Source organism: Arvicanthis niloticus, chromosome 2 (assembly GCF_011762505.2).
Source record: "Arvicanthis niloticus isolate mArvNil1 chromosome 2, mArvNil1.pat.X, whole genome shotgun sequence".
NCBI classification, from domain to species: Eukaryota; Metazoa; Chordata; class Mammalia; order Rodentia; family Muridae; genus Arvicanthis; species Arvicanthis niloticus.
Window position 1 is genome coordinate 82226737 of NC_047659.1, and position 13760 is coordinate 82240496.

General features: G+C 36.7%; 1 protein-coding gene across 1 annotated transcript in view; it reads right to left on the minus strand.

Moving 5' to 3' along the window:
- Bbox1 (gamma-butyrobetaine hydroxylase 1) overlaps nucleotides 1-13760 on the minus strand; it is a 42496-nt gene that overhangs the window by 24993 nt on the left and 3743 nt on the right. The window contains exon 3 of the mRNA XM_034496219.2: nucleotides 4644-4842. Within this exon, the coding sequence (XP_034352110.1) occupies nucleotides 4644-4842 (199 nt within the window). The remainder of the gene's footprint in view (nucleotides 1-4643; nucleotides 4843-13760) is intronic.

Here is a 13760-nt window from a genome sequence, read left to right on the forward strand (position 1 = left end):
GTGGATTATTTAGTTGATACTGATGGTATGATTCTGATCAGGTCCCCACTTTGACTAGAAAGGCTCAATATGAATATGACAGTGATATCTATGCATTTCAAGGATTACAGCAGGGTGACTGGTTAATTGCTTAAACTGGACCACTTTCCTCCTAATTCTTCTCTCTCACTTTGTGACACACAAGTGAATTTATGTAAATAATTCTGCCCTGGCATAGCAAGCTAGTTTATGAAGTCACACAATTAGTAAAAAAAGGAAAATTTGAGGGTTTGATATTTTTCCTTATTTGAGATCATTCAAGATTTCTCAATATTGTCTTAATAAAATTATAGTTTTAAACACTGCACAAACTAGCAAATAATCAGTAGGAATAGCTTACAGCTGTGTTAGTGTTTTAATATACTGAACTTATTATAAATAAAGTCAGAATATTCAACAAAAAAGAAGTAACTATTTTATGTTATAAACTAATGGGGGAGAGGAGAATTTACATTTCTTTTTTCCTCTTTGGCCACGGAGAATACAAAATTTGTTTATATTTGTGAGAAGTAATGAGATGTTATTTTCTATCATAATGCCTGGACTTTAGAAGAAAGTACAGATTCTAATCTCATAAAGTAGGGTTGGCTGAGGGAGATTCCTTTCCAGCAGCTAAAAAGGCTTCCAGATGAAGGCTCATACACCAAGAACAGTTGTTGGAAAAGAGAACCAAAACCACACACACACACACACACAAAACAACTTCCTGACCAACCAACCAACCAACCAACCAACCCAACCCAAAAGCTGACTAAAATTAACAAACAAACAAACAAAAAACCAAACCAAAACAAAAATAAAACCAGTCCTAAATAGGCTTGGCATGACTTGTCTGTCAAAAGAAAATATGGCAAGGGATGGACAGCATGCACCATGTGTCCTGTGAAGAGAGAATTTAGAAAGAAGAGAATGAAGCAATTCTGAGCAAACAACGAAGGAACGGCTATGACTACCATCATCTCTTCCATGCTGACTCCATCAAAGGCACTAAGCTGGTCCTAAAACCATAACTTGATTACCCAACATTTTCAGCAGTCAGGACTTCTGAATGACAGTGGTAATGAGATACGGATGTCTCAGTTTTACTAGTCTATGACAGGCATGAGAGGTAATGGTGTATGTCTGAGTTAAATTAACATAGGGGTAAGGAAGAGATGCCTCTAACATAGCATGGTCAATTAAATAGATATTTATGATGTCACACATAAACACACACACATATACATATATATATATCATACACATTTTTTCATTTAAAAATAAAATTATGCATACTTGTGTGTGTGTGTCTGTGGGTTTGTGTATATCAGTAGAAATGGCTGTTGGATCTTCTGGAGTTAGAGATGGTTGTGAGCTGCCTAACAACAAAGGTTCCAGGAGCTGAATTCTGGTCCTTTCAAGAACAGTATATGTTCTTAACTATTGAGCCATCTTTCTGTTCCTTAATGTAGTTTCTTTAAAGACCATCTTGTTAGTTAAATACTGCACCCTTTTGACCCTACTTTGCACTATGTTGAGGGAGAATTTGACCCCTCAACTTCAAACTTCTATTGGCATTTCTGAACTAAAATATTACCTCATTTGCAATGTGAAATGTCCCTGGATTCTTTACAGTCTGATCTTTGTGGGATCTAATTTCTTTAGATAATTTAGAGAAAGCCAAATCAATGTTTATATTAAGCAGCAAGCCTCACGTTCTATAAGATACAAACTCAAGCCCAGTTAAGAACAAAATGCAAAGCACAGTTCCTTACACATATTAATATGTGTAACAGAATGTGAAAACATTTTGTTTCATTGACAGCAATTGTTTCTTTATGATTTATTCTAATTTAATCTAATTTGTAATCATGGAAATGGCACCATTGAGGAAAAGAGTAGCTTAGAATGATTTTGTTAAATTATATCATGAAGTTAAAATAATTTCCTCTCTAACAATATCTCCATGGGGCTTCTGAAAATTCATTATTTTGTTTTTGTTGGTGGGTAGGAATGAGTCTTTTTCTCCATTCTCTATAAAGTTCATTGCTCTAAATCAAGATTTAAATCCTGAAAAATTACAATTTTTGAATTCTTCTTTCCATATCCATATATAATTGATAAAACTGAGAGTGGGAGTTTTTCCAAGCTCTTAGTCCTTATTACAGTAGAGCTTTCATCACTGGGACATTAGAATTGTTGAATTGCATAAAATAATATTGTACAGAAGATGTCCTGGCAGATGGGTTGGCAGAATAATGACAAGTAACTGAGAAAGTACAGATATGGAAACTGAAGTGTACTTTGTCCTCTAATTACCATTTTGATTTAGTTGAACATAAATTAATAATTATAGAATACTCTGTTAATTCCTGTACTCATATTCTATTTGGTAACCTTCTAAACACATCTAGGCATGCATTTGTTCAGTAAGCATTTATCTCTTCCTATTATATATGAAAAATGCTTGAAAATCTGGTCTCTCTCTCTCTCTCTCTCTCTCTCTCTCTCTCTCTCTCTCTCTTTAATTTTACAAACCAATCAACCATTGAGGTGCTAGCCAAGAACTAAATATAGCTATTCTGACATCTCAAGCATTTAAAATTCTCCAAGCTTGTAACTATATTTAAATGGAAAATAACAAGTGGATATTTGTTTCCTAGGAGTATAACAGATGTTTGTGACAGACAGTTGTGAGAATTCAGAGCTTATATAGCACCTGAAATTCTGCTGCTCTGGAGACCTGTGTGTCTGGCAGGGTCCTATCCTCTCAACCAGAACTTCTCAACTGTGGTTGCACATGAGAATCCTCTGCTGAGTTCTTAAAGACCCAATGCAGAGGTTAAATGTCACTCTTGATGAAGAAACACTCTGAAGTTAGGCCCCAGACACCTGTAGTTGTTCCGTGGCCTATTTCAACATGTTGTTGGTGGTGATATGCTATTTTAGGTGTTCTTACAACACTAATAAAATCCCCGAATATTTAAAAAAAAAATCTCATGTAACCTGAATTTCAATATATCAACATTTTGGAGATGGAGAGTAGAAAAGAAGGCTAATTTCAAAGAAGTTATTCAGTTTATTTCATTCTCCCTAACACCAACAGTAATAGCCATGTCCAAAATAGGCAAGCAAAACAAAACCAGCATGGCAGCAAAACCCTCTGCTAGTTATGCAGCTTATAGAATTAAAAACTGCAGAAAAGGTGGCAGAAACTCTGGTACTACATGGGGACTGTTGAGGTGAGGTGGTAAGAAAGGAATATATTAACACGTGTACACTGTGAGGGATCCTGGCAAGTCTCCATCATCTGGGGAAAATGTGTTGGGATAGCATCAGCCACTCTGGCTGAGTGTAAAGACTTGGATAAATGGAATCAGGAGGAGTAGCAGGTCTGATTTGTTTTGACTATGGTCCTTTACTTTTTATTTCAAAAATTTCCACAATATTAGATCAGTGGCCAAGTTGTTAAGCCCGATTATAGGAACTGCAGAAACAAACTGAAACATATGTCAAAGTATAAATTGGGATTAAGATTCTGACCCTCAATTAGATGGATATATGGTTTGGGCTCTTCTAGGAAACTCCAAAAAACACAAAACTGGTAATTGTTATGAAAATGTGCAGTGCATTGGAATAAACTCAAATGTTTGTTATTTGTAAATGGAAACTAAGCAATACAGCCTATAAAAATTTATTTTGAGTAGTTCTGTTTGGTTCAGTCTCAAAAGTACCTTCTCATGTTAACAGTGAAGTAGAGTTAGATCATAAAGAGGCAACATAGGTTTATACTTTGTCTCCTTTATTATTACTTGTGTGAATTTGGATTACAAATCGATTCTTTGTGCTTCATATTATCTACTCATAAGCCGAAAGATAATCTCTGTTTTAGAGACTTTAAAAGAATTAAAAAATATGAACTTAAGGCTCTTAATAATTTCAAATATTTTATTCCCATTTATTGGTCTACTATTATTGCAAAATCTATAGAAGTGCTAATTCGTGCAGACAGAACTATTATATACATTTTATATAAGGGAAACTTACTACCAGTGTAAGTAAATTCATATGCTAATGGTTGGGAATAGGTTGTCTATGTTCAAACATGACAGACTTTTGCTTTGAATAAACTCACTGAAATGATTAAAGGTAGATGATTTAATGTTCTCGATCATTTGTACATCTTACTCTACATTAGGGACAACCTTCTATGTTATCACAGCCTTGCAGGTCTGAGGAGGGAGACTTCAGCAAATGATTGAAGGTGCAGCCAGCCTGTTTCTGCTCAGTAGATTGTTGGCATGCTAGGTTTAGGCTTAGTCGTGATAGATTTGGTTTTCCAAGAAAAGATAAGGCCACATAAATTTCAAACCTCTGAATTTTAAAGTGTTGACAACTAATTCTATTTTATTTCGACACCTTGTGGGCCAAACCAACTACATCTAAATATGCCTGTGTGCTACTAGTGTGTAAACTTCAGCTTGTGAAGATCTCTTTCACTTGTAACACTCTCTACAATATAAGCTCAAAATAATTTTATTTATCTTGCAATCAAAGCGTACCCCCTCTTGAAATAGATCCAGCTGTATTTGTCATGGCAGAGAGCAAACCACCTAAAAACTCACCCATAAAATGTAAGGTACAGGAAGCCAATCCTTTTCCCAAGTTTTACGATCTCACCACGTTTGTCAGCTGCTCCGGTGAGTCTCACAATGCCTACTTTCTTGAGACTGGAAAGCCATTTGTATGCATGGTCATCATCATTTAATACATCTTCAAAATTCAGGGTAGGCAGCTGGAGCTCTGAGCCCCAGTACTGACATTCTGTGGATTAAAAAAGTGAAAAAAAAAAAAACAAACCCTAGATTATGTTGTTTTTACATAAGACACTAACAGTAAAGAGTTCATTGAAGTTGATGTTTGACTTGCAGTGTTTGCTAATGTTGGTCACCAAGTTATTCTTCCTTGACAGTGTGCCTATTATATGACTCTTGCCTACTATGTATCTGGCCTTCCATGGTATTCAGTATATCCCATGTATTCAAAAAGTATCGATTAGCTGATTACACGATGGCCCTTGATACCTGTATCCTTAAGACTTCTCAACCCAGTCACTGTCTAAAAGCAACCATGAGATACTGTGTGCACAATAGGCAAGTTATATTATCTGACTCCAAATAGTGATAAAATTAGGCTTCTGCACTAGAACAAGATTATTACTATTCTGGTGAGAGAGTAGGTAAAGATTCTTTTTCTTCTTGAGTTTTTCTTCTTGGAAACTGTCTCTGTGATCAAGCTGTTCCTTAGGGTAAGCATGATGAAAGTGTGTCCCTGGGATACACAGACCCTTGGGTGGCAGTGCCAAAGCAGATAAGGCTGGGATGTCTTTCTTTTGTTCTATCATTTGTGATGATGAAGTGCTCATAAATATGTTTACTTGAGAAAATAGTCATAAAAATTATGACTGTGCAAACCATAGTCTCCTAAGGGAAGTGGAACTCAAAGGGCATGCTTGCTCGACCCACTAGTGCTCTTTCTTTACTGGGAAGGAAACAGCCTTAGCATAGCAATCTTTCTGAGCAAGTAAAAGGATGAGAACAAACTCAGAGTCTTACTATCATTCTGAGCAATGCTATTTCTCCAACTAGAAAACGTGTTATTTACGGAATCCATCCCCAAAGCCTTTAGTTTAAGAATGAAGAATGGGTCAGTGGTACTTTTTCTTTTCAATGTCAACATGGCTATTTCTATTGTAACAGAAACCTTTTTTAGGGGTTAGTAGATTTAGCAGTGAGAAGATACATACCAATGTAGAGAGCCACTTACTGTGCTAGTTAGGGTTAGGGTTAGGGTTGGGGTTGGGGTTGGGGTTGGGGTTGGGGTTGGGATTGGGGTTGGGGTTGGGGTTATAGTTAGAGTTGGGGTAGGGGTTGGGGTTGGGGTTATAGTTAGAGTTGGGGTAGGGGTTGGGGTTGGGGTTGGGGTTAGAGTTAATGTGTTTTGTATTGTTACTAAAGCAGCAAAAGTCGATGCTTAGCATGATAATGTTCAGTAGAACTTTCCAAAGCTATGGAAATGTCTGTGTGGTCCTGAACCACAGCTACTAGCAACATATTGACACTTGATATATGGACAATAGGATAAAGAAATACTTTTTTCATTTATTTGCTTTTAATTTTTAGCTAAAATTTGAACCCTTGTATACAACTGGTGTTGTCTTAGGGCATCTGAGGAGGAAAAGCAGAGAATGTCCTGGCTTTGAATCATTGTTCTGCCTTTTACCAGCTTGTTACTATGAGTTGGAGTTTCAGCTTACCTTCCTAAACAGAAATTCTTACATCTTCTCTGCAGCCCATTTGTAACTGTGGCATGAGACCATAGAGAGACTCTATTATAGCGAATGACACATAGTGATTCATAATTATAATGCAGCAGCTAACATTTGCTAATGATTTCTAGGAGTCATACATGGAGCTTGATGTTTTACAGTTTTATTACTCCTAATTTCCATAACAAACATGTGGGGTAGATACTTTTAGTACTGCTGAATTCAAAGGGAGGAAGAACAGCCCAAGGGATGCAGCTAACAATTTTCAGTGCTAGTTGCTTAAACCCACGTGACAGATCCCAGTGGTGACTTGAACATATAACTTGATGCTTCGAAATGTTCATCATGAACTTTTTTTTGAGGTTATAATTACATTTACTATCAAAGTGTGATGATTATGTTTCTTCATTTTTCCTGTGGTGTTGCAATGAAGTAAAGAGCTCTTGTAGGACAGGCAAATGCTTCATCTAACTTTTAAGTTTAAAAGTTTAAAATCAGATCTCTCATTTTGAAGAATCTATAAATGCCTTGCTGAAATCAGAGACCAAAGGCCAAAGGGAACCGCAAACTGGTAAGAGAATATAAGCCACTAACACGCTTCACTGTTTAAAATATGATTTGCAGAGATAGCGCTATGAGTAGCTTGTTGCCAAATCCCACCTATGGTCTTGAATATAGATTAATTTAATTATCAGAGAAGAGTAATTCTGTGTTTCACTAAATGTGCCTTACAGTGCATTCTGTGATGTCCTCACAGAATATTAAACATCAACATCCAGAGAGTGATTTCAAAACATGTTCCCATTTTCCTCCAATTGCAATGGAGAACTGTCAGGGGATGCAAAAGAAAATACATTTGACTAGAGTCAAACATTTGTCTGGAGAATACATTAACAACAAATGTAAGTTTCACACTTGGGTCTGCATACATAAACAGAACAGAGATGATGGAATACATAAGGTATGGGCCACCCTTCCTCATTTAACTTATGGCCTTACTAATGAATACTTCCTTGAACATGCGCTTCACACATCATAAAATTTATGATCGGGCTCCATGCCGGGTTTCAAGGAACTGTTTGTGTAAGCGTTCCTACTGAGGGCTAAACATCACATTCCTGGGCCCTGAGTTATGTTTTAGAAAGGAAAAGACACAAAGAAGGTCTTTAGTTAAAGATTCATGAGCACAGAAAGCTGGTTTTCGAATGTTATTTCAAAAATTTCGGACCTCCTGTCCACCTGCACCATGCTGGGCTTTTGGCTCTGACATGGCCTCTATAATGTACACAGCATCAGTTAAATTTTTACTCTTTTCTTAATATCTTCATGGTATGTTAACTATATTTAATTTTATAATAATGTATAATAAAATAATATAACAATCATTTTATTATATTTCAGGGCTTTTTTTCTTATGAATAACTTTTAAGGGTTCCCCTAAAACACAATTCTGAGCCCTAAAAGAGTAGAGAAGTCAGAGGAAAGAAACGGGAATTGAGTCTCTTTCCTTCACTGGATGAATGGTGTACTTTTCTATTCTTGTCCAGTGAACTCTAGATGGTTTTCAGGATTCTTCTCACTTGTCCTCTCAACATTCAGATTGAGATGGAGATTTGAAGAAAGAAGGTAATGTGGTAGAAACCCTGGAAGTACTAAGAGAGAGGGAAGCCTCTGGAGGGACTGATAACGAGTCCGTGGCTCTCTGCTGCTGGCATCAGTGTCCACCAGTGTGGGACCTTGTGGAGACACTTCTGTATACCTCTGTAATGTCCTGGCCATGGAGCAAATATCATAGCACTCTTGGTTGGCTGACAGCTTCTCTTCCTGGCATCCACTTCTGGGTCTTTCCAGATAGGAATATCCTTTCAGGAAAGAGACTGTAGTTTCATAGTAAGACAATGATGGCATTTACAGATTGAAATGTAGCAATAGCCTCTGAAATGGCTTGCTTCTGGAAACGTGCTGGGTCTGCTAAGCAAGGGTGAGGTGTTTTCTTCTTGGCTCAAGTTTGGTACATACCACAGTGCTTATCTCTTCATGTTGAAATCTTACTTAATATCAGTTAATAAATATTTCACTCATGCATAAAGATAACATGTATATAGTCTTTGTAAGAATGAATAAGTATTACAATTGAGTTTCCTTTTTGGAAAATTGGGTAGATAGGTAAAGAAACAAATATAAATATATAATAATAATAATAATAATAATAATAATAATAATAATAATAATACTATTGTGCCAAGTGCTTATGAAGTTTGTAATAATGGTAAGCAGCTGCTGGGAGTGGAGTGTGAACTAGTTCAGACACAGTACTTCATCTCTGCCTTTTCCACTAGATAGCAAGAGCCTCACAAACAATAGAGACCATGCTATTTGTCTTTATTTCCCTACTAATAATGCCTTTCCCTCTCCTTCTGCCTAATAGGCATGCCAGGCAAAGTATCAAGTAGATTTTACAAAACAAATGGTGCTCTGTACCTTTAATCTTTCTTCACTTGAATTCGACTCAGGGCACATCTCAGTTTTTTTATTTTAAAAATTTATTTATTTTTATTTTATGTATACAGATGTTTTATCTCCATGTATGTAAGTGTATCATATGTTGGCAGTGTCTGCAGAGGTCAGATGATGGTATCAGATTCCCTAGAACAGGAGTTAGAGAAGGTTGTGAGCCACCATATGGGCTCTGGGAATCAAACCCTGATTCTCTGGAAGAACAGAAGCATAGAGCCATCTCTCCAGCCCAACTCTAAAGTCTAGAGTGGATTGCATGTGAATATATAAATGTGGCTTCTAAACAAATCTAATCTTTCTGGAAGAAGAGAAACATATTTTAATTTTTTTTATGATACTGGAATATTGTGTATCATAGCTCTGTGACAAGAATGGCTATCTGTCTGGAGAATGCAACACATAAAACATACAAATGGCATGTGTAGGATCTCTCAAGATGAAGGAGCGCTTAGGATTCCATACTCTCTTCTAAGCACTAGAAATCAATCAATTCATGACACCTTTACAACAACTCCATATCATTTCTTCAGTTTAGAGATGAAGACATGAACACTAGATAAGTGCCCAACATCACACAGATAACTTTTTTTGTCCAAACTGGAGCAGCTGGCCCCTCAGACTGCAGACATTGAGAAGAGAGAGTTGTATACTAAAGAGAAATCTGCTCAGAAGAATTTTAGGAAATGGGATGGTTATCCAAGATTTAAAGTAGACAGAGAAAACAGGTAATTCCATTTTACTCTATGCCCTTTCTGTGCCTACCTTGGAAGATATCCAAAATAAGGTTACTGAACACTGTTCTTCTTGATCTTAATTGTCTGGCATGCACATACGCATAGAGCAGCTAACTGAAGATAATACCAAATTTCACAAACTTCATCCTTATGCAGAGGTACAATCTGTTTGTCACCTTTTAAAAAAAGATTTATTTTTTAATCATGCATGCATGTATGTGTATATGTTTTCATCTCTCTCTCTCTCTGTGTGTGTGTGTGTGTGTGTGTGTGTGTGAGAGAGAGAGAGAGAGAGAGAGAGAGAGAGAGAGAGAGAGAGAGAGAGAGAGAGGTATGACTTCCCACAGAGACAACAAGTGAGTGGCTGAATCCTTTGAGCAGGAGTTACAGTTGAGAGCTGCTCAATTTCGGAGCTGGGAACTGAACTTAAGTTCTCTGGAAGAGTAGGATGCACACTTAACTTCTATGTCATCTCTTCAGTGCTGCCATCTTTCTTTAAGGACTCCAGTTGTATATTTAGAATCACACTGAATACAGACATCATGGACATGTCATAAGGTTAGCTGCTGTGCTATTTTTCTAATGTGACTAAATTCCTTTCTCCTCATACAACTTCATGGTTTGTGAGACCCTATCTGCAGCATTATCTGTTTTCCTTCAGGTGTTATGTTTTAGTGTGCCAAAAGTCCCATGATTTCTTCAGTGGAATGCAATTATAACTGTTCTGGTCCAAGCCCCTACAGTGAGCTCACTGCTATATATTTACTAATAAGATAAATTTTTTAATAAAATTTTTTTAATAAAATAAATCTTTTTGGCAGCTTTAACCTTATTGGTTCACCTTTGCTCTCCTGTTAAGAAGAAAGATAAGAATTGAGTGTTCTCTGAGTATTCTCCCGTTACATACATACTTTATTTCTGTAAAAGGTTCACTGAAAAGTCCACAAGTTCACCTAGACATGAGGATGCAGGTCCCACCTGATAGGGACATTGTTTCAAAGCCAATGACTTGAGATTTGAACAGTCGTTTTTGGATCCAATGCTTTCCATCTGCGTAGACTTTGGGAAGCAAGAAACTTTATGTTTGGCCTCTGTCTAAATAACATGGTGTAAAAATAAGCAACCAAGCTGTGGAACTAGAATGAGATAACACAAGTGAAGAATGCAGCGGCTCCACTGCCTAAATAAATCTGCCTTTGTGCTGCAAGTACCGAATATGTCTAGATGAAAAGAGACCAGAGTAACTGGTCTCACTCCAAGGCCATGCATTTATAGTTAAAAATAGACAGACTCTTCTAGCTCTTTATCACAGTCTTTAGTCTCAAGTTTCCACACAGCCTCCTCTGTTTTCATGTCAAAAAATGATTTTACTTATTTCAGTGTAAAAAAAAAAAATAGCAAGAACCATCCACTCTCACCTTCAACAACTTGCTTATGTTTGTGTGTTTATCACTCCAAGGAACTGCAGGTAAGTCAGTACATTTTGGGGGCCTCTTTCACCACAATAACTCCTAAGGGCTTCAATTCTTTTCCTGCTTTTCTCTCTATTGCATTTTCAACCCTAGTATATGGTGGCTGTTATTCAATAGTTACCCATCAGGATAATGAATGAATGAATGAATGAATGCCCAATGTATGGTAGATACGCAATCAGCTAAGTCTGTGACCAAAATGGTTATTTATCAGGATTTAATTGTCTAGTGGAGTAGATAATGACCAGTCAAGGCAACATTTGTAGTGGCAGACGGGTGCACACACATGGATCACAGAGGGCACAGAAAGAGGGGGAAGGTGTTCATTAATGCAGATACTCTTAAATTAACTCTTGGCTCTGTTGCACTTTGTTACTCTTTGAACTAGTTTTAAATTTTTATCAACCTCATTTATTGCTGAGATTAAATAGGTCAATGCTTAATAAACAATCTCAGTGATTCATATGGTAAATGCTTAAACACAAGGAGATAAAAGAGAAGCCTGAGAGTGGGAGGTGAGGTACAGGAAAAGGGAAATATGGTGGCAGTAGAGTCCATATAGGGTTGATAGTAGATCTGGTAAGATGTGGCCATTATGTCTTATTTTGATGATGAAGCAAATTCAATGGTTCAAATACCTATATTTCATCACAGACTCTCACATCTGGTCGAGAATGGATTTGGCTTGTATCACATGAATTAGGCAACTGTACTATGAGCATTTTTTTGCTAATGAAAAAGAAAATCACACATACATGCTTCTTGCTTTTTGACAAGGGTTTGTAAATATATTCTCTACACTAAACTAGCTTTCCAGGATTATAAGAAAGTTGAGTAAACACACAGTTCTCCTTGAGAAAACCAGTTCTGTACAAATCTCTTTCTATATGAAAGGCAAATAGATTTGTGAGACTCTGACAGTTACCCGTGAGTTTTCACTTCTTGAGGCATGTGCTTTGCAAACAAAGTGGGGATTCTAGCTATGAGCAGAGAAGTCACAATCTGATGAAGTGCATGGCAAAGAATGGTTCTGCTACTAAAGGGGCACATGTAGTTGAGAGTAAATTATTTTGGGTGTGCAACGTTCTCAGTTTTCATTGTTGAAAAGTGAATAAACTGGCTCAATGGCTAGAATTTCTTTATATTCTCTCGTTTTTTTAAATCAGTTTTTAATTACCAAAGTCATTAAATTTAGAGAGTAATATAAAATATTTTAGCAACAAAGAGATAGAAAAAGCAAGGATTCATTTACGCTGAAACTAATTGTAAAATTAAGAAATACTAGGTTACTATATATGCTTGTACTATGTAGTGTTTTTTCCATTTTATCTCAGTCAACTGAAAATTTTGCAATCTACAAAAATAAAAATGAGCGTATAATTATGCAAAATTTCACTTGTAAATTAAGATATGATTACACAAAACTTCACATTTTATTCAAGAAAAGTTAAAAGTTAAATTTATTAATATTTTCTGTGCACACAGTGTGTATGTCAATGTGTACAGCACAGCACCCTTGTGGAGGAGGTGAAAGGACAACTTGTGGACTCAGGTGTTTCTCCACCTTCATCTGGGTGCTGGGGTCTGCACTCAGATCTTGAAACAAGTGCTTTTATCCACTGATCTATCTTACTGGCCCAACCTTGATGTTAATAAATATTAAACTTTGTTTCAAAATTTGTCATTTATTTATCTGCGAAAGCCACATCCCAGGCCCTGAAAGTCAAGTTTTAAAAATGACAGAGATCAGAGAATATGGCCTGCTGTCGATTATCTTACTAAGACATAATATACTTTTCTTAAATGCAAATTCTATCCCCATCTTTTCTGTCTCATAAGCCCCCATTGTCTTCCATACAATTTTTATAGAGCATCTTATGGCCATCTTTCTTCCCCTCCCTTCCCATGTGACCCACTTAGTGGGGACTCCCTTCCCATATGGTCCACTCAATAAAGAGTCAACACATCCATGACCAAGGACATTCTACAGGATAAATTTGACCTTTCTACTTCTCTTTGTAGAGGAGGCAAGTTACAGTAAAAGAAAAGTCAAAGGGTATGTAGGAGGTGTTCATGGATTTAGAGGCACTTATGATAATATATTCATTCAATCAAAACCAGCCAGAAAACCCCAAAAATATACAACCCAGAGAAAAAACTTATAACAATGATCTCAAACCCGTAAAGGTTTTGAACATTTTCTTTTGGTTTGCCAATAGAGAATAAGCCAAGAGATGAGGGAAATGCTATACTGAAATTTTATGTTGAAAAAAAACCTCATCCCTGCCTGTAGTCTACCAAGCAGCATATGCAAAATACTTCTTGCCTTGGCCTTTGAGTCTCCTCTGTTTCTTAGCAATTTTAACCTCCCAATATCTAGCTCATGGTACTTTCTGAAATTCAACCTTCTATTTTCCACATCTGTGGTTTCCCTGCATGTCCTTCTCTCTGTGAGGATTTCCTTCTTTTTTATCTCCTCCTGACAAACTATCCCTTAAAATTCAGTGTGGATATCAACCTCTCAGTTTTTTCATATTCTTTGCTTTACATCATCATCCATCTTCAGCTCAATGTACTTAATGCATTACGTGTCCTGGCCTTCTTTTTCACCTTGGTATTTCCTTACGTAGTTCTCTGTACAAAATAGAAGCCAGACCTCTGTGCAGCTGAATGGACATGCATGAAAGAAAT